Raw genomic sequence first — 21,916 nt, 5'->3', positions numbered from 1 at the left:
AAAAATTCAAAACTGAAATTTAACATATTTTTTGGTAAAAATTCAATTTTATTGAAAGTTTCACATATTTTTTCTATGAATTATGTGAATTATGTTAAAACAACAATAAACTATCTCGAAAAAATAATTTTTAGGAGGTAGAAGTGATGACACAACCACAGTTGGCAGTCAGTATGGATCAGTATTAACAGCATCTGAACCTGGAAGTGGAGGAGGCGGTTCCAGTGGTGGAGCAGGTGGCAGTCATATCACTTTCAATGTAGGGGAGGTAAGTCATCTGAACCTAGAAGTATAGAGGGTTGAACCAGCTACAGAATAGATGGTATTTGTATTATCATCTATGTAGGGGAGTTAAGTCATCAGAATCTGGAAGTGAAGGGTGGTACCAGTGGTGGAGCAGGTGGTAGTTGTATTATCATTTGTGTAGGGGAGGTAAGTCATCAGAACCTGGAATTGAAGGGATGGTATCAATGGTGGAGCAGGTGGTAGTTGTATAACTATCAATGTAGGGGAGGTTAGTCATCAAAACCAAGGAGTTGAGAGGATTTGACCAGCTGTAGAATAGATGGTATTTGTATTATCATCTGTGTAGGGGAGATAAGTCATCAAAACCAAGGTGTAGAGGTAGTAGTAGTAATATCACTATCAGAGTCGGGGGGAAGGGGGGGGGAAGTCTTAAGAAAGATGGTCAATATCAGTATTTTATGTGAGATAGCAGTCATATCATCTCCTTGCACTAATGGTTAGTTAATAAAATTTGAGAGTGAATGTGGTATTTGTCTAGTAAAACAAAGGAAGCTTCTGTGTTTGTCATGAAAATCTACAAATATGATCATTAATTTTTTTTAAATCATTATATTTAGAACAAGTAAAAGAGTTAGATTGAGGCCTAAATTAAAATATTGTTTGTTTGATCTTTTTCCGACCCTATGTTTGTGAAACAGGGTAGGTAGGTAGGTAAAATATTTTATTTTTCTTTCCCAAAAAATAACTTAGCTCGGTACATTTTTTGTCATTGGTAGGCAGGTAGGTATAATATTTTATTTTGCAGATATAAAATCTGCATGATGTCTTTTTGGTCTGTATTGCTTTTGTTTAAGTATGCTTTTGCTAATAAGTTTCTTAGACTATTAGTATAATAGTCCCAGGAAGTTTTGAAAAAAAATTATCATGTAGAATGTGAAGTTAATTCATATATGCACTACTATTTTGTTTGAAATATCAAAATATAGGGCTGTGCGGCATATTTTCAACGTTTACATGCCTGGAACTTTTAAGAGTTTTAACTTACACTAATATTCTGTACTACATACATTGAACGCTTATAAATCTCGACCCTAAAGGTTTTCTGTAAGAGATAACTTTGTCCTGGTAAAATATGTACAGGCAGACATACATTACTAGTAGAAAAAGTCCAGAGAGTGTTTAAATTTTCGTGTGTGCCTGTTTTTGCAATAAAAATGCTACAAGACTTGAAACTCAATTGTCACACATTTAACATTGCATTTATAAATGATCTGTATGGAAAAACTTGGCGATTTTACTGTCAAATATTCTCCACTTTACAGAAATTTGGTTCATGTCAGATATAAATAATATATCAATGCTGGTTGAAGGCATCATTAACATAATCATCCTGATCTATGGATCACAAAAGCCTATCCCTACATAGGATACAACGCCCATTTACAAAATATTTTGTACACACTTTGATCATTTTGTATTGGACAAACTTTTTTTTTTAATGAAAGAAGTAATGTTCGTCATATCATTATTTCAAAGCTTTCAACATCAATTTCAAATAAATGCTTTGAAACTCTAAATGCAAGTGTTCATGTCAAATGATCACATGATACCAAACAGACTAGACCTTATACGGGAAAAATAAAACCCGAGGATTCAGGTAAAAATGTTTTGAGCGGAAAATTCAAATATAAGATTATTGGTAGGAAAGAAAAAATAAAATAAAATAAAATCTTGCTGGTAAATACAAATAAAAGATTTTCGGGCAGAACAAATTTATAGGGTCGGTCGGTAAAGAGCAAACAAACAATATTTTAATTTAAGCCTGATGGTTAAAGATTTGATGGAATGCTCTATGAAATAATAAATTATGATTGCAGACCCTACGTTTGGATGGCAGTATATCTGTGAGTGGAGAGAATGGACTGACCGGTACATTTAATTCTGGAGGTGGAAGTGGTGGTAGTGTGATGATAACAGCTTACAGTATCAGAGGGTATGGTCAGTGTACAGCTAATGGTGGTCAAGCCTTCTCTGGTACAATCAGTAGTGAATTTTATGGTAAGTTTTATAATAAATGTATACAAAGTGAATAATGATTCTGCCAGATATAATTGAATTTAAATGAAAACACTAGATGATTTTCTCAATAAAACGGTGTTTGGAATTTTCGCAAAATTATCCAAACTTTTTGTTGGTGGTACACAAATGTATTCTTGTTTTCGTTGGTTTTAAAATTTTTGTATCAATTGAAAAAGACAGAAATTGGCAAAGATGTTGAATATTGTTTTCAAAAATGTTGAAATGTAATAAATGTTTAATCAAATTAATAGATTTAAAGAAAAAATTAAATGCCAAAACAAATGTCTTTTTTTTCAGCCAATGGAGGGGGTTCAGGAGGAAGAATAGCCATATACTTGTCAGAATACATGTTGTTTAATGGAGATTTGGTGGCTACAGGTGGCACTGCTAACTACCCTGGTGGTCCAGGTACCGTCTATGTTCAGTCACATGTTGCTAACAACATGCACAAGGAGTTATGGATAGATAATTTAGGCAGAGGTGATGAAAACAGCTGTGATTACAGCACAGAGATAGACAATATTGACCTAGATGTGATCCATGTAGAGAACAGAGCATGTGCAGTACCTACTAAAGTAAGTTATAAACAGAAATATCCAAGAGATTGTACATACTCAATAGTAAACTCATCTAGAGATACCAGGCTTAAAATTTTGAATAAAATTTCTGTAATAGAACTTAATTCCAGAAAAAATAAATTTGATGCATTAATGGTTGGTGTCTGCTAAAGTTCCTTTTTGTTTTGGGAAAACTTGTTAATTTGTAGATATAAGATGTATATTTAAGATAAATTTTGTGACAATGACAGCAAGGGATGACTGCATACATGTATTCATTATTTTTTTATATTTAACATTTGGAATTTGTTTGTAGACACCTTTGTACGTTGGTCACATCCACAGTGGAACAGGATTACTACAAGTTGAAGCTGGTATTGCTGTAAAGATTTCTACTTTAAAACTAAAGGATACCATTGGAGCTAACTTATATGGTATGAAGGATTCAAAAATTATGTATGCATCCACAATCTTCGTAGAACAAACAATGACCATCTATGGCACCATGACTGGGCTAGATCACTTATACACAAGAGGAACAAGCAGGTTAACAAGTGATGGCAACTTAATGGCCAATTCTGGTGAGGAAATAACAGGAGCCTATCAGTTAACATCAGCTACAGTGCTTGCTGGAGGTAAAATGGCATTAAATGACACAGGCTATACAACAGACAATGGCGTATACCTAGTGGCAGACTTTATCCATGTGGAACATACTGGTTTGTTTGAAATTTATCCATCTGGTACTGTATTTGGTGGTGTGTTTGATGTTGAGAAGTCTAGCACTGTCCTAGGGCTGAGGCTTGGGTACCCGCCTGCTTCTGGGCCAGGAGCTGGAACGTCTTGTAGTGGAGCAGGTGGAGCTGCCCATGGGGGTAATGGAGGTCGTGGTTACAGTAATTGTCATAATTATTGTTATGGTAGTACATCTATATATGACGAAGTCTGTCTACCAATCACTGCTGGCAGTGGAGGGGCACGTGGTGGCCACTATCAAGCTGAAGGAGGATGGGGTGGCTCAGCTATCAAGGTCATAACTAGAAATGCCATGTATTTGGAGGGAACAGTTGATATGGGTGGTGCAAATGGATTTTCTGGTGGTGCTGGTGGCAGTGGTGGCTCTGTGTGGCTGGATAGTGAGATTATTGAAGGATGGGGCGAAGTAACAGCAAATGGAGGAGGTGGTTCTAACAGTTATTATTCCAACTGTTACTATTATGGTGGTGGTGGAGGAGGCGGTAGAATCAGAACTTATACTGGAAACTACACACACAAGGTCTTATACAACCAACGTTATGTCAGTGAGGGGTATGGTAACCATGGAAGTGGAGGTTCTGGTTCTCTGTGTGATTCATCTGGTGGTCTCTGCAGTAATCATGGATCATTTGAGTCAGGTGCTTGTAACTGTGATCCCGGGTATGTTGGAATGGACTGCCAGTACAACTGCACTGCTGCTATAACTTGTTCAGGACAGGGAACATGTGCTCAAGATGGAACTTGTATTTGTGAAGCAGGCTATGTTGGGCATCGATGTGACAGTAATTGCCATGATGATACCACTTGCTCTGGAAATGGAAAATGTACTGCTATTGGAACTTGCATCTGTGACCCTTGTTACCTTGGTGATGACTGCTCTGTCCTGTGTGGAGGTCAAGGACAATGTGTTGTTGACAAATGTGAATGTGATGAATGCCATCTTGGAGAGTTCTGTGAATCAGAATGTAATAATCATGGTAGCTGTGTGGATGGTATCTGTAGTTGTACAGATAACTGGCAGGAAGATAAATGTACCAGACCAGGGTGTCCTTCCATCAACACCCAGTCATGCTCTGGACATGGTATCTGTCTGGCAGGCATTGGTACATGTGTCTGTGATCCTGGATGGTCAGGTTAGTTTATTGAACTATTAAAAGGAGAATTTCATTTTTGAAAGTTATGATTACAGATGATAAATTATAACTCAGAACTTGTGAAAAATATGATAGAATTTTCTTGGATTGGATTTTTTTAATGAAAGGGTAGACTTTGTTGGTCATATTCTAGATCTATACAATGAAGAGGATGGAACATGTACTTTTGACAGCAATGAAAAGGAAACTTTTTTTCCTTTTTGTACACAGTTATACTTAAGGGGGTTCGCGGGTCTAAATCATTTATATAGGATTTCTCTATATTTTTCTATAAATGAACTTTATCTTATAGTTAATAGAAAAATAAAATAAAAAAATGGGATCACCGTTCATTTGCACTCACAATCTGCCTTCGAAAGAAGCATAGATCTTTGTAAAAGTGTTTTTTTTCTGTTGAACTAATAGGCGAAATAAAGGTAATATCGAAATAAAAAAAAGAAATTTATTACAGAAATCGCTCAAATTTTACAATAATTTAGTTTAAGTACAGCATATATCGAAATTATATTAAAAACTATAGGTCACCGATGAAATAAAAGAGATATTTCAATTTTAAAGCCAAGAAATGGCATTTTTCCATCAAAGGGAGATAATTTGGAACTTTTTCAATGATGTTTACATTTTAAAAGTCATCTGGGGCCAACACGAATTAATTGTTTTGAATTTTTTTGCACCATATGATAAAGTAACAACTACAAAAGGTAATAAATAAAATTTGTAATGAAAAACAAATGTTTAATTTTTTTCTGAAATTTTTATACCCTCGAGCCTCCTTAAACAAATACATTAGTAAAACTACCTAGCTATTGTATGTGTATTATGGTATACACATGTACTGATGTACATTGTATGTGTATTTATGGTATACACATGTACTGATGTACAGTGTACATTGTATGTGTATTATGGTATACACATGTACTGATGTACATTGTATGTGTATTATGGTATACACATGCACTGATGTATTGTATGTGTATTATGGTATACACGTGTGCTTATGTACATTGTATGTGTATTGTGGTCTACACATGTACTGATGCATGTGTATTATGGTATACACATGTACTGATGTACATTGTACTGTCCTTCATGTCATGCTCAGTAATTCAAGAAAGTGTAGTCATATTTTAGAATATAGAAGTAAGAAGATGTGGTATGATTGTCAATGACTTGACCCTTTACAAACATGTAATACTACCAACTGAAGTATTTCCTTTACTACTTTCGTAAACAGATGATTGAGAATGGGTGTCAGATGATCCCTCAAATTGTGAAAACTTTCATTTTTTCATGGTTCTAGACTTATATATGCTAATAATGGTACAAAAATTGGTCTTATTTAATAAATTTGAGAATGGAAATGGGGAATATGAATAAAGAGACAACAACCCGACCAAATAGCAGAAAACAGCTATTTGTACATGTGTTTATCATACAGCTGTTGTTCTAACATTGCATATGAATCTATATAAATACTTAGTTGATTTATATAACTTAATGGATTTCAGGCCCTGATTGTGGATCTCCTGATTGTCCTGGTGATCCTAACTGTAATAGTCATGGATACTGTAATACAACCTTTGAACCACCTCAATGTACCAATTGTGATGATGAATGGGCTGGACCAGCCTGTGGGGATCCTTGTGTATATGGCTTACCTGATGATCAAAATATTTGTATCTGTGAGAAGATATGTTACCATGGTACTGGTTGTGACATAGAATGTTCAGGGAATGGTGAGTGTGCCAATGATGGAAGCTGTTATTGTGATCCATTGGTTGGCTGGAGCGGCAAATATTGTGAAGTACCAGGATGTCCCAGACATCCTTCTACCGATGTTGAGTGTAGCGAACATGGTGACTGTAACAGTGAAGATCGTGAATGTAAATGTTTTAGAGGATGGATTGGTGCTGCTTGTCATATTGCTGACTGTCCTGGAACACCAGACTGTAATGATCGTGGTATTTGTGATGAATGGAGCTTTGATCCACCAGAATGTCAGAACTGTACGGGAGACTGGATGGGACCAGCTTGTAATGATCCTTGTGTTAATGGTACCCAGACACCTATGAACTCTGGGAATTGTCTTTGTGACCCTGGTTTTGCTGGAGTGGGATGTGACTCGGAATGTTCTGAGAATGGTAAAATTAAAGATGGAGAATGTGAATGTGATTATGTAACAGGATGGAAAGGAGATTTATGTGACATTCCTGGATGTCCTGGATTATTTAAATTGGATTGCTCAGACAGAGGTAAAATATGCTTGAAATATTTTGATTTATTATCCAGCAAATATTTCATCAATATTCAGGACAAGAACATATTTTAAAATGGCTGCATTTTATATATTCTGCACAACCAAATGAACACCCAAGTCAAAATTGCAATGGATAAATAAGCTATTCTTCTTTGGAATCTGATAGAATCATTTTTATAACAGCATGGACAACCGCAATACTTATTTTGGTAATAATACTGAATCATTTACCTTTAAAGAACATATTTTAAAATGGCTGCATTTTATATATTCTGCACAACCAAATGAACACCCAAGTCAAAATTGCAATGGATAAATAAGCTATTTTTTAGAATCTGATAGAATCATTTTCATAACAGCGTTGACAACTGCAATACTTATTTTGGTAATAATACTGAATCGTTTACCTTTAACTTGTTTGTCATCGGTGATCAATAAGTGATTTTTACGCTCACTGTGTAACAGAGGCCTTCCAGTTGGGATTTAAATACAATAAAAGAGTAAAGTACATGCAGGTGCACGAGAAGAAAAAAAGGTTAAATCCTCTGTTAGTTATTCATATCATTTGATTTAGGCGTTTTGAACCTTTGGGGACCACATACTATAAATGTCTATAACATGTACGATATGACAAGTAGGCATTACAGACGAGCTTCACCTGGTTTTGCCCAGGCTGTTATGAAAATATTCTATCATCTTTTATGAAATTTTGGACTAAAAATAATATATTTTCATTTCTGTCAAAACAAACAATATTAAACTTGTCATCTATTTTAATCTTTTTCCTAATCGATTGTGATTTTTTGCAAGATTTTCCTAAGTAGACAACAGTTTAGTTTAATTTGGAATATGAAAAAAAAATTAGCTTTGATTACCATCATTGTAAGCAAGTGATTTATCTTAGGTGGATGTGAAAGTGCCACACATACATGTACCTGTCGACCTGGATGGACTGGTATAGGATGTGAGTATCCTGATTGTGCTGGTACCCCTGACTGTAATGACCATGGTATGTGTGATGACAGTGAAGATCCTCCAGATTGCAAGTATGTATTGTTTAACATGTTAAACCCACCGCAATTTTGTGCCTGTCCCAAGTCAGGAGCCTCTGGCCTTTGTTAGTCTTGAATGATTTTAAATTTTAGTTTCTTGTGTATAATTTGGAGTTAAGTATGACGTCCACTATCACTGAACTAGTATACATATTTGTTTAGGGGCCAGCTGTAAGACGCCTCCAGGTGCGTGAGTTTTTCGCTACATTGAAGACCCATTGGTGGCCTTTGGCTGTTGTCTGCTCTATGGTCGGGTTGTTGTAGCTTTGACACATTCCCCATTTCCATTCTCAATTTTATTGTTGTTTATTTAAAATAATAAGAAACAAAATCATTAGTCATAATGGACAAACAATACAATAATTGACAAAAACAAAATAAAAAGGCAAAACAGAAATCGATTCATTAAAAAAAGCTTGGGAAAAGGGCACCACTCTCAGGTGGATTAAATGTTTAGATGTTCCTATTCCACACATTATGGTTGGTAATAAAATGGTTTATACAGAGATCTACATAATCATTGATGATGAATGATGTACAATGAAATTTAGTTCTCTGTAAGGTCAGATTTCAACAAATAGCTGCAATGTTTTTATAAAACTGTTGAATACTAGACTGGTTATTAAATTAGATTCCACAATTACAATTAAAAGATGCATTTAAAGAAAGAAAACAATTGTATATACATTCATTTTAATAAAAGAGTGTATTTTATTTCAGATGTGATGCTAAATGGTTTGGTCATTCCTGTGAGGAACCATGTGTTAATGGAGTTGTCTCCCCTCAGTATAGTGACAACTGTACCTGTAATATAGGATGGGCAGGTGTCAACTGTGACTCTGAGTGTTCTGATCATGGCACAATAGTTAACAATAAATGTGAATGTGATGTTGGTTGGCGAGGGGACCTTTGTGACGTTCCAGGCTGTCCTGGGATTGGTAAAGACTGTACAGGGCGTGGCATCTGTAATACAATATCACATGTATGTGCTTGTTTCCCTGGCTGGGGAGGGGATGGATGTGAGTATGCTGACTGTCCAGGAAATCCTGATTGTAATGAACGAGGAACATGTGACGCTACACATGACCCTCCTATCTGTCTTGATTGTATACCTGGTTGGATGGGAGCTGCCTGTGCAGACCCCTGTGTAGAAGGAGCACAGGTACCTGCCAACAGTGGATTCTGTAGTTGTGAGCCTTGCTATGCTGGATTAGGATGCAACAGTGAATGTAATGGAAATGGAAAATGTAATGGTACACTCAATGCCTGTGATTGTGATGTGGGATGGCGTGGTACAAAATGTGAAGTTCCTGGATGTCCTGGAGAAACTGAAGATTGTACACTACATGGAAAGTGTAACACAGCAAATCATATTTGTACCTGTGTACCTGGTAAGTACTATTGAAATTAGTGTACTACTAGAACAAGGAAGAATTAATGAATTGCTAGTATAACTATGATTTCATAGTACTTATAAATACATGTACTACTACAGGATTAGCATTTAATAAATTTCAATAGCAAATTTGTGTTTAATTAAATACAGAGTATCAAACAATACTTATTTTTCTATTTTTATTATTTCTGTTCTCTGAAATGATATTTACAGATAGAATTTGTGATGCATAAGAAATCCCCAACTGTTTTGGTGGTTGTAAGGCAATAGTTTCTCATACACAGTTACCTAACTTAACTTTTTGTATGTTACAGGTTGGACTGGTGATGCCTGTGACATCCCTGACTGTCCTGGTGGCTGTGAAGGCAATGGTTTCTGTAATGGAACAGATAGGGTTCTACCTGAATGTGCATGCCTTGAGGTTAACTTATAAGTCCATTATGGTGTATTCCTGGATATCTATCAAATTTAACACGCTAATAAAAAAAGCAAAATTTTGATGAATTTATTTTTCCCCATTCTGTCCAAAAATAGTTTCCAGATGATATCTATTGTTTTCTTTACATATATCTCTTTGTCTTAGTATAGGTTTTGAATAATGTTACAAGGTAAATTTAAATTGCATGAATATTATAATAATATAACTTTTTTAGAGACAGAATTTTCAAATATTTAGACATTTTTTAAATCTTGGAAAAACAGAATAATATTAATTTCAAAAGGTGTCTCCCATTTTTGACAATTCCAAGTCAACTTTCTTTAATGAATAATTGTGTATAAAAACTTTATTCTCATGTCACGGTAATTACTATAAAATTTAGAAATTATTGCGTGCATTTATTATTGCTATTTTGTAATTTTAGACTAAAATGAGATTTTAATTTTTGCAGCATTGAGAAAAATCCTGTTGAATTCATATGAAAAATTTCAAAATGCGTGTTTAAATTATTGTGATATTTAACCCTGTCACATTATCACAATAATTTCTGAATTTACAGTAACGGAAATAGTTTGCAATCAGCACGAATTACCAAATTAGATATTAAATAATACGATGAATGTGTACTTATTTTGTAGGGCTGGTACACAGAAGACTGTAGTAAACCCTGTGAAAACGGCTGGGTAAATGCTGACAACAGCTTTTGTAACTGTTTTGATTGTTATACTGGAGCAGGTTGTGAACTAGAATGTTCTGGAAATGGAATCTGTGTTAATTCAACATGTGACTGTTTTACAACAGAACCAGGTATACAATTATTTACATTTATTTTAACCCATTTGAATTTTATCGATTTGTTGGTGCTTTTACAGACCCCTAAATACATTCAAAAACTTGTCATCAATCAGATGTTTCTATAGAATATATCTTAAATTTAGTAGGAAGTTCAATAACAGTACATTTATTCTTTATTGTGGGATGCATTTGAAGCCTGTAAAATCATACCTGTCAACTGACCCGTATTCTGCGGGTGTGACCCGAGATTTTCACAATTCTGAGGGATCACCCGGAACACCCGACGGGTCATTGAAATAACCAGGAAATTCCGAAAATGACCCGATTTCACCCGTATTTCTTAGCCTTGAGATTGATTTCATAAGTAATATTCCTTTGAAATACCGGCAAATTCGTAATTCTTCCATGAACAGGAAGTTCATCTAGCTATGTAAACTGTCAAATTAAGTGACCCATTAAGTGCATGTCTTCACTTGACAGCTTTGGTGTCAAACACACTGTTAATTAACACCAATTACCATAGCTTTAGGTCGTAAATAAATTACACCATAATTTGGTTTACAAACTGAACTAGAGATACTTCCCCTTATTTGTCACCATTCAAAATTATTCCTTATATTTACGTTTTATGGGTGAAAAAGATTAAATCATAAAAATATAAAATTCAAATACATATTGAAAAATAACTTTTCATTATTTTTATACCTTTATACAATTTTTTTTTAAAAGTTGAAAATTATTTTTTACATTTATACTTCCTTTAACTGTATTACTATATTTTACCATAGTCTAATTTCCTTGTTCCTTGGAAAATGTTGTGGTTAAAGGCTACATAGTCAATAGTCTCAAACATTTTAGAATTACATTAAATTCTAGTGTTTGGTGATTGTAGTATTTTTACTCAAAAAGTAAAGCACATAAGACTGAGTTACACAATTTATAAAAATATGTAAAAGTTAATGAAATAAGATTTTATTAGATTTAAAATGACTAAACAAAGTGAACATGCATTGATGTTTTGGTATCTTTGATATACATTATAAGAAAATGTACCATAAATACTGAAATTCAGCTCGAAAAAGTTTGTACGCGTTATGACCTGAGATTTGATTCTTCAATGCAGGTCATGACCTGCATTTTCATCGTCACAGGTTGACAGGTATGGTAAAATAGATATATTTGTGACAGCGCAAACTGCCTTATTTGATACCTTCTTTCCTTAGCTTCTTTGATAAGGTTACTTTTTATTATCAGCTGCTTAAATAATAAAAACTGATTGCAATTGAACAGATCTGTTTGGAAATAAGAGTGTGCTAACAAATATTATCAAGAATTATAAATGTCCAGCAAAAATTGATTCTGTTTTTCAGCTACTTGGTGAAAAATTAAAGTTGACATGCTGCAAAAAATGTATATTTGGATGGACAAGGACTTTTTACTCTTTTCTTAATATGAAAATATAATATTTTATGAAATATAACAAAAATATGTTTTGTTTGACTAGAAGTAATTAGTTTGTTATGAATTAGTTATTACCAAACTGTTTAAGGAAGTTTGCTTCTCAGTTCCAAAATAACAAGATTTTCATATCACTAGTATTGATAGGGGATTAATAAAGGAATCAAAATAGGGGGGAAAATGTCAATGTGCTTGTTTTCGAGATATTAGCCATTGAAATTTTGGCGGGAAAATATTCTCTCTTGACTTTTCATAGCTGTATCATTGACAAGTTTATGTTCTCAAAAGCTATTAAAAAATAACAATGATTTTATAAGACTTTTATAGATGGCTTATAATTATACATGTAAAAGATTTATAAAAGAAAAAATGGGGGTCAATGGGCAAAATTTTTTTTTAAGGCATTCAAATGGATAAAACCAGAGGATTCTGAAAATCTGTCAAAAATTCCAAACCATGACAAGCGAACATCCTTAAAACAAATTATTTGAAAAAATATTTTAGATGGGAAGATTGTTACCTTTAAAATTGACATTTCTATTTAATAGGAAACAGCTGGGTTGGTGAACTATGTGAGGAAACTGGATGTCCTGGAGAAGATGGAGCCTGTAACCAACAGGGAAGTTGTAACAGTGCCCTGGGTGTCTGTACGTGTTACCCAGGATGGAGAGGAGATGACTGTGCCACACCCACCTGTCCTGGAACACCTGAATGTAGTGGTAAGTGTAATATAGTCTCATGCCGGTTACCAAGCACTGTATCACATCCCACCAGTGATACATAATTTATATTGGGTTTTCTACAACTAAGATTAAAAAGTACTGATTTATAATAACATTCCATCTAAACCTTCAGGTTTTTTTTAATAGTAGCCTCATAGATAAAAGAAACAATCTGGATTTTCATTCATTGATTTTCTGCAAAGAAAACAAATCCCAAAGATAGTGTAAAAAGTTCTGAAATATATATTGATCTTAATCTTAAAATTCTTAGAAAAACTTAAGTTAAGGCTATAATATAAAGCTTTATAAATATTGTTCTCAAATGTATTACACTTTATTGGCAATACCGGTACTCATTACTATACAAGTCTATATCAAGTTTTATTAGTGTTTCAAAGCAGTACCAATCTTGCTTCAAGTTACCTATCAACATACAAGCGGAACAAATTTTCATACTCTAAAGGCTGTTGTATATTGAACCTAAATAATTTATTTTAATTTATACAAGTTTTAAAATTGGAAAACGTTAATCTTTTATTTATATTTTTAGGACCAGATAGTGGAAACTGTACTGCTGGTGGTGTTTGTAATTGTACATCTGATTGGTTTGGAGACTATTGTGAAAAGGCCTGTTACAATGGGACTGGAAGTGGAGATAGCTGTGTGTGTGACAAGACCTGTGTCACTGGAGTACACTGTCATTTAGAATGCTCAAACCACGGGATATGTGACGATGCAGGCGAGTGTGAGTGTGATTACTACGGAAAATGGGACGGGGAAAAATGTGACCAACCTAGTTGTCCTGGCTGGCCAAACCCATGTCAAGGTCATGGTACATGTAATCAAGCTTCAGGGGAATGTGATTGTGACCCATTCTGGTTGGGAGTGGCCTGTGATACTCCTGATTGTGAAGGAAGCCCAGATTGTAATGGTGTTAATTCTACATGTATGGAACCACCAGAGGGCGGTGACCCAAGATGTTTTGATTGTGAGTACCCCTACATGGGAGATAGCTGTGAATATAAGTGTATATATGGCGTTGCAATACGATCCCTGGATGGAGTATGGACATGTTCCTGCGATCCTTGTTACTATGGTGTGGAATGTGATGCATTGTGTTCAGACCAAGGAACCTGTGTCAATGGTACATGTGACTGTGGATTTGATGGTTACCGTGGTGATTTCTGTCAAATAAAAGGTTGCCCTGGCTACGACGTAGACTGTTCTGGTAATGGTGCATGTATAAGTGGAGACTGCTTGTGTAACAGTGGATGGGAGGGAATTGGATGCCACCTTCATTATTGTCCACAGGACTGTAATGGTGCTGGAAGCTGTGATGTGGTTGAGGGAGAACCTATATGTGTCTGTAATGATACTTACTTCGGTGCTGCTTGTCAATACAAATGTGAACACGGTGCGTACAATGGAGAATCATGTGACTGTGATCCATGTTACAATGACTTCTATTGCACAGAACTTTGCTCTGGTACTGGGAACTGTACCAATGATGTGTGTGACTGTGGATTTAATGGAGGAAGGGGAGACTACTGTGAATTACCAGGTTGTCCAGGATGGGATGAAGATTGTAGTGGTAATGGTCAATGTAATGCTGCTGATGGAAGTTGTTCATGTTACGAGGGATGGAAAGGTGATGGATGTGAACAGTCAAACTGTCCCGATGATTGTAACTATCGAGGTGTATGTAACACAACTCTATCTAGACCTAAATGTACAAGTTGTGAAGTAGGATGGATGGGTGAGTCATGTAATGAGGTTTGTAATGGTATCCAGGAACCAATGAACAGTGGTATTTGTGTATGTGCTAGCCCCTGTAACTCTGGTGACGCTTGTAACATTGTATGTAATAGTCATGGAACATGTCTTAATGATACATGTGTTTGTGAGTATGCCTACTGGGGTGACACATGTGGAACTGCTTCTTGTCCTGGAGTGGATGAGCCGTGCAGTGGTCATGGCAACTGTAACCCTATTTCCAGACAATGTCGCTGTGATGCAGGTTGGTCTGCCGATACTTGTAATGTTGCTGACTGCCCAGGAGAACCAGACTGTAATGGTAATGGTACTTGTAACACTGATGGAGATCTGCCTACATGTGTCTGTAACGATGGGTGGACAGGAGTGTCCTGTGCGTCACCTTGTATCCATGGTACTCCACAGTCTGACTACTCCTGTCTGTGTGAACCATGTTATTCAGGAGTAGCTTGTGATGTCCTCTGTGGTAGCCATGGTGCCTGTGATAATAGAACCTGTGTTTGTGAAACAGCCTGGTGGGGTAAGATGTCATTTATTAAATTGATAAAAATATGCCAATCCTGTAATTGAGTCAATTATTACATGAATTTTAACATTGTCATATTTGATGTCCAACTTCAAAAGGGAAAAAAAATATTAAAACTTTACCACCATTTTTTTTTAAGACTTGATACCAACATTTTAGACATATAGAAGACCTGTAATGCACTTTCTGAATTTCATCATAATATAAAAAAAAATCACATTTAATATGACCTATGGGTTTAAAAGTGATTGTTCAATTACTTTTAAGTCAAATATAGTAAATCATATTGTCAAATATTAATATGAAAATTAACCAAATACCATTTTATATTGAGCTAATAACTATAAATCTTGTCTTTTTAACAGGAGATGATTGTACTGACAGAGGTTGTCCAGGAGACACAGCTCAGCCAGAATTAGGTAGTTGTACATCTCGAGGTATCTGTACACTGAGTGACCAGACGTGTGACTGTGATAACTGGTGGAAAGGAGACGGATGTGAAACAGCTGACTGTTATGGTGACCCTGACTGCAATGGACTTGGTAAGTATAGTTCTGTATTGACTGGACTTATGACTTGTAACTAGCTGGTTGAAAGGGGACTAGTTTGAAACAACTGATTAGCATGATGATCCCTACTGAAACAGGTATAATGGTCCATAGTCTGTAAAAAGGGCGAAAAAAGGAAGCCTTTAAATCAAATTATTATCTGTTGGAATTTAAACTCAACACAATGTGACACATATTTTTATGCAGTTAAGCTGCATTATGCGAGCACCCTAGATTTGTGTTCTACCCAATAAATGCTGAAATACGTGCTATTGTTATTATCTAGCTGACTACTATGTTATATATAACTAATTGAACACTTTTTTCAAACTTTAAATTCTTGGTTACAAAAAATTTAACCAGAAAAACCTTAAATGATTGTCGAATCACCCAAAAGTTTTGAAGTTGCATATAGGAAGTAGTGCTCATTAGGAATCCTTATGTAGTTTATTATCCACTGTGATTTTGGCTAAGATGTCAAAGAACAATTCTATGGAATATTTAATCGCCGAAAATCTCCAAAGACAAGTAGTTTAGATTTCCCAAATGGCAAAAGTCGTAGGAATATTGTTTGTCGTCGATACGTATTGAATATGTCAGTAGTCTATTATAAAAGTTATTAGTTATTAATAAATGTAAGTTGGCCGGCGGCAATTTCAAATTAGAAGAGAAAAAATTAAGTACCTTTGAAGTGAAATTTGGAGGATTCTGATGATAGAAAGGTTATTATTGTTAATCATGATACTCTTTTTATCTGAGATGTGTGTTAATAAATTGTATATTCAGAATTGAATTTCATTCTTTTAAATGTGAGTAAATTCACCACTTGTTATTATAACCCGAATAATGTCAGTCCTTATATTCTGCCGATCTCCGTATAATCTCCGATTGCTACATTAACGATAGGCTATAGGCCGCTAGAGGGCGCAGAATTATTTGAGTTATTGTTATTATTAAAGAATTTTTTTTAAATTGACGTTGATGGGATGTTTTCAGAAATGGGGACAACTCGTCCCTTAGACAAGGCGGACCTTTTTAGAAGACAACACAGACCGTCTGTCAGATTTACGTAGGGTTACATAATATGTTAGACTAACATGTCTAGCGGAGCCATCAATTTTTCATTGGTGCATTGGGGTCTATTTGGGGGTATTTTAAGGGGTCTAAAGAAGGGAGGGGTTTACTGTAGACCCCCATGATTTTTGTTTGTTTGTTTTTTTAAATTTTCAAATGACTATTATTTGAAAACAGTAAGTGATAGACACACGTGGTCTTCCGTAATGGTACAATATAAAAAATCAATTGAAAAATAGGGGGAGTCCCTGAAGTCAAACCCCCCCCCCCTTCCCCATGTTTGAGAACTTGGACACAGTCAAGATCCCCACCCCTAAACCATATTTATTCATGTATGGGTCAATATAACTAATCAAATGAAGTACAGGGGGAGTTCCTGGGTTCACCCACCCCCTCCTGTTAGGGAACTTTGAAACGGTTGAGATCCCCACCCCTAAACCATATATATTCAGTTATGGGACAATATTGAAAAATGGGGGAAGTCCATGGAGTAACCCCACCTCCTTTTGTCTGAGAACTTGAAAATGGTCGAGATCCCCACCCCAAACCATATATATTCATGTATGGGACAATATAACAAATCAAATGAAATATAGGGGGAGTCCCTGTGGTCACTCTACCCCCTCTTGTTTGATAACTTGGAAACGGATGAAATCACTACCCCTAAACCATATATTTCAAGTATCGGACAATATAATAAATTAAATAAAAAATATAGGGGGAGTCCCTGGGGTCACCCTACCACCTCCTGTTTGTGAACTTGGAAACGGATGAGATCCCCACCCTTAAACCATATATATTCATGTATGGATCAATATAACAAATCAAATGAAATATAGGGGAAGTCCTCAGGGTCACCCTGCCCCCTCCTGTTTGAGAACTTGAAAACAGTCCAGATCCCCACCCCTAAACCATATATATTCATGTATGGGACAATATCAAAAATCAAATTTAATAAAGGAGTAGTCCCTAGGGTCACCCTACCCCTCCCGTGTGTTTTTGAGAATGTGTAAACGGTTGAGATACCAACTACTAAACTATATTTATTCCTGTTCATTATTTCAAAAAGATTTGAATGAAATACAAGGTCAATCTCCTAGGCGTCACATATGCATAACACTTTACTAGACCTAACCGTCGAATGTTAACTAGACTTTGCCCAATGTCAGGCGACCATGGGATTGAAAAATTATGGGAGGCTTTGTAACACCATCCTGTTACAATTATTTTTTGTTTATTATAAAATTTTATTGATGCAAAAAATAAATCGGTTTAAAGAATTTACAATTGCATTTTGAATTATTTGTGGTCCTATAAAAAAATTCATTTATGGCTCATTTTAAAGAAAACATAAATCTTTCAACCTAAAGAATGTTTGACCAACTGTTTTATAATCACCTGTCATTTTATTCCAAACTTAGACATCATGGACTTGGGGTGAAGGTGGGGATCATTTACATTTAATATGGGCAGATCAGTCAGACCTCACCTTTGATCCCTGTAGTAGTAAACATTTGTTTGATTTGTGTCTCGTAACTTTTGTACCTTAGAACACAAACTCAGTTTTCTTTCTAGGGAAGCAAGTCCATTCATACTATTACAAGCTCTTACTAAGTCAACTTGTACTACTAACAGTCAACTAATACCAACGTTAACTACCAACTAGAACAACTGCAATCATTGCGAACTTGTACCACTACAGACTCACCATTAAAAATATACATTGGGATATATATGCGTTACTTTTGAAAACTTGATAACATATAAATTATTTGCCTTAATAATTGATTAGATAAACATAAATGTACGATATCTGAATGTTTAATGTTTGTTCTTTTAAATTTGAAAAAAAGAATTGAAGCAACATTGCCACAGTTTTCATTATAACGTTTGCCTTGGTGTTTGGTTAACTGCCTCCAGCGCTTACAGCACTTTGATTGTGAAGTCAAGAATAGCTGCAACCTATACACCATCTTATGATGATGGTCTTTTCTGTGATTAATATGTTATTTTGTATCGTCACCCTTTGAGGTCACTAGAAAAGAAATGTGCCCATTGGCCAAAAGGTTGTCTGAAAATCTTAGAAAACCCATTCTTCCTCTCCTTTTTCTCCACAAATATGTATATATTTCTTCTCTCTAAATTGCTGAATTCAAATACATTGTAATTAAAACAATTTTAACAATTGTACTTTTTTCCCGTTATCAGGTACATGTGATGTTGAAAACTATTTCCCACCAAAATGTGTGAACTGTAACAACACGATGGGACCAGCGTGTGAATATCCATGTGTACATGGCATAGAGTCTCCCGCCTTTTCTACAACTTGTGTGTGTGACCTTTGTTACTCAGATTCAGGTTGTCAGACAGAATGCTCAAATGTCGGCCAGTGTATCAATGAGATGTGTATTTGTGAAGATGGTTACACAGGAGATCACTGTGAAATAACAGATTGTCCAGGTATGTATTTATGTGTGTGTTAACAAGTTCATTAGCATTGATAAATATTAAACATAAACAATTAGGATTCTAAGTACCATTTATTTAATATGGAGTCAGGCATTCATATGAAATTTAGGTTGAACCAGATTGCATTACTTATGGTTCATGTTCCAGGAAGCACAATACATTATGGTGTGGATATAATGTTATATCTTTAATATTTCAGGTGAACCAGATTGTAATACCTATGGTCTGTGTATAAGAAAAGACAATGCCTCAGTGTGTGTCTGTAATGGAGGATTTGAGGGAGAGGACTGCTCTGATTTTATTTGTCCTGGCTCACCCAAATGTAGTGGGAATGGTAAGACTATTTGATAAAAGATGAAATTTTAAGATCTAGTCTGTGACAATGATTACATAAAACTTTTAATCATCCTTTCCTGTCTTTAAAAGATTATGTGTAAACCTTCTTTGAAGACCCTTTTGAATAGCAAATGATGTAGCAGGGCAAATATGAAAAAAGGCTTATTAAAACTAATATTTTTAGTACTTATTTGAGTTTCTTGTGAAATAACTTTTTTCAACACAAAACAGTTCTGTTAAGCCTCAATAAATTCATCAATATTTTTGGTGGAATTCTGTAAACGTGCCATGCTGTTTTGCTCCTGTCAAATTAAAACTTTTTGCTGTCATATACAAAACTGCCAATATCTTTATCAAATATGTAATAAGAAATGTATTTAAATGTTACAGGGGACTGTTTGTTATTGGATGGAAATATAGCTCCTGTGTGTGTCTGTGAGCATGGTTTTACTGGTTTATCTTGTGATACTTGTGTTACTCATTTTACTGGAGGCAGTTGTGAACAATGTGAAGAAAGATATATTGGCTACAATACAACATGTAGTGTTCTATGTCTTCATGGTTATGCCACAGAACTAGGTAAAAACAATAATTTCCATATAGAAACACAAGGTCAAAATATTTCTTTGTTGTCCGCATAATTTATTTATCCTTTTATATTGGCTTTTGATTTTGGGCAATGCAATTTTGAAAAAAAACCAGGTCATGCCCTAGCCCCTTGTATAATAAATTGTTAAATATCTTTTCAAAAAAATGGTTGGGATTCCCACCCTTAAACCATGTATAGTTTTATTTGATTGCCTTTATAATCCCATTCTACTTCATAAGATGTTTGTCCCTGGGGGCTATGCCCTGCCCTTGTATACTATTAGTCGTAAATTATATTTCTTATTGTCCTGACATTACCTTAACATTTACACAATGTAACTGTCATGTTTGCTCCATTGTATGGTTGTTGTTAGATTATACTAAAAACTATTTAGATCCCCTTGCATACACCATATTTCTGAACTGCCATGACAAGACCTTTTAGATGCTCAATATCATAAATTTTTAAATATATTGAACGGTAAAAATTCCTACCAATAACCATATCTATATTTTTATACTTATTTGACATGACAAGACCTTTTCAGTACTGGAATGTGTTTGTAAAAGCCTTTTTAACTGGAGTGACATCCAGAGATGAAGGCAAACATGATTTTTATGCCCCACCTACGATAGTAGAGGGGCATTATGTTTTCTGGTCTGTGCGTCCGTTCGTTCGTCCGTCGGGCATTATGTTTTCTGGTCTGTGCGTCCGTTCGTCCGTCCGTCCGTCCGTCCGTCTGTCTGTCCCGCTTCAGGTTAAAGTTTTTGGTCGAGATAGTTTTTGATGAAGTTGAAGTCCAATCGACTTCAAACTTGGTACACATGTTCCCTATGATATGATCTTTCTAATTTTAATGCCAAATTAGAGATTTTACCCCAATTTCACGGTCCACTGAACATAGAAAATGATAGTGCGAGTGGGGCATTCGTGTAGTGAGGACACACTCTTGTTAGACCTCTTTTAAAACAATTCCACTGAGTTATAAAAAAAATTAGCACATTGATTTTTATACGACCGCAAAAATTGAAAATATTTTGGGCCATAAAAAAGAATAGGTTTGTTTGCCCAAACGCTACCTACCCAGAAAAAAGCTGCCTACTCAAATTCTTTTATTGTCCTGATTTGAAGAAGTTTTTTTTTAATCAGATAGGTATGAAGACTAATAAACCCCTGATACTTCAATTTCTCTTTTTGAAAAAAGAAAAGAAAATGCCTACCTACCTACCCACTGTCTCAACCTTTGGGTAGGGTTTGGGCAAATCAAAATATTTTGAATTGTGGCCTTGGTTGTATATTGGTATCACCTTGGTGTCTTCGTCGTCGTCCGAAGACATTTGGTTTTCGCACTCTAACTTTAGTAAAAGTAAATAGAAATCTATGAAATTTAAACACAAGGTTTATGACCATAAAAGGAAGGTTGGGATTGATTTTGAATGTTTTGGTCACAACAGTTTAGGAATTAGGTGCGAAAAAGGGCCCAAATAAGCATTTTTCTTGGTTTTGGTCCCAACAAATTAGGGGCCAAAAGGGTCCAAAATTAAACTTTGTTTGATTTCATCCAAAAATTAATTATTTGGGTTCTTTGATATGCCAAATCTAAGGGTGTATTCAGATTCTTAATTTTTGGTCCTGTTTTCAAATTGGTCTACATCAAGGTCCAAAGGGTCCAAAATTAAAGTTAGCT

At 35.2% G+C, this 21,916-nt stretch overlaps 1 protein-coding gene across 1 annotated transcript in view; it reads left to right on the top strand.

Moving 5' to 3' along the window:
• Window positions 1–21,916, top strand: part of LOC139515742 (uncharacterized) — a 79,614-nt gene that overhangs the window by 29,916 nt on the left and 27,782 nt on the right. Inside the window, exons 18-32 of the mRNA XM_071305423.1 lie at window positions 135–268; window positions 2,124–2,304; window positions 2,623–2,900; window positions 3,199–4,771; window positions 6,304–7,047; window positions 7,957–8,098; window positions 8,825–9,495; window positions 9,815–9,921; window positions 10,578–10,746; window positions 12,741–12,911; window positions 13,465–15,207; window positions 15,579–15,755; window positions 19,044–19,295; window positions 19,504–19,638; window positions 20,031–20,219. Coding sequence (XP_071161524.1) covers window positions 135–268; window positions 2,124–2,304; window positions 2,623–2,900; window positions 3,199–4,771; window positions 6,304–7,047; window positions 7,957–8,098; window positions 8,825–9,495; window positions 9,815–9,921; window positions 10,578–10,746; window positions 12,741–12,911; window positions 13,465–15,207; window positions 15,579–15,755; window positions 19,044–19,295; window positions 19,504–19,638; window positions 20,031–20,219 — 6,666 coding nt within the window. The remainder of the gene's footprint in view (window positions 1–134; window positions 269–2,123; window positions 2,305–2,622; window positions 2,901–3,198; window positions 4,772–6,303; window positions 7,048–7,956; window positions 8,099–8,824; window positions 9,496–9,814; window positions 9,922–10,577; window positions 10,747–12,740; window positions 12,912–13,464; window positions 15,208–15,578; window positions 15,756–19,043; window positions 19,296–19,503; window positions 19,639–20,030; window positions 20,220–21,916) is intronic.

Source organism: Mytilus edulis, chromosome 1 (assembly GCF_963676685.1).
Source record: "Mytilus edulis chromosome 1, xbMytEdul2.2, whole genome shotgun sequence".
Lineage (NCBI taxonomy): Eukaryota > Metazoa > Mollusca > Bivalvia > Mytilida > Mytilidae > Mytilus > Mytilus edulis.
Note: the sequence above shows the minus strand (reverse complement) of the source record. Positions and strands in the feature narration are given on the sequence as shown.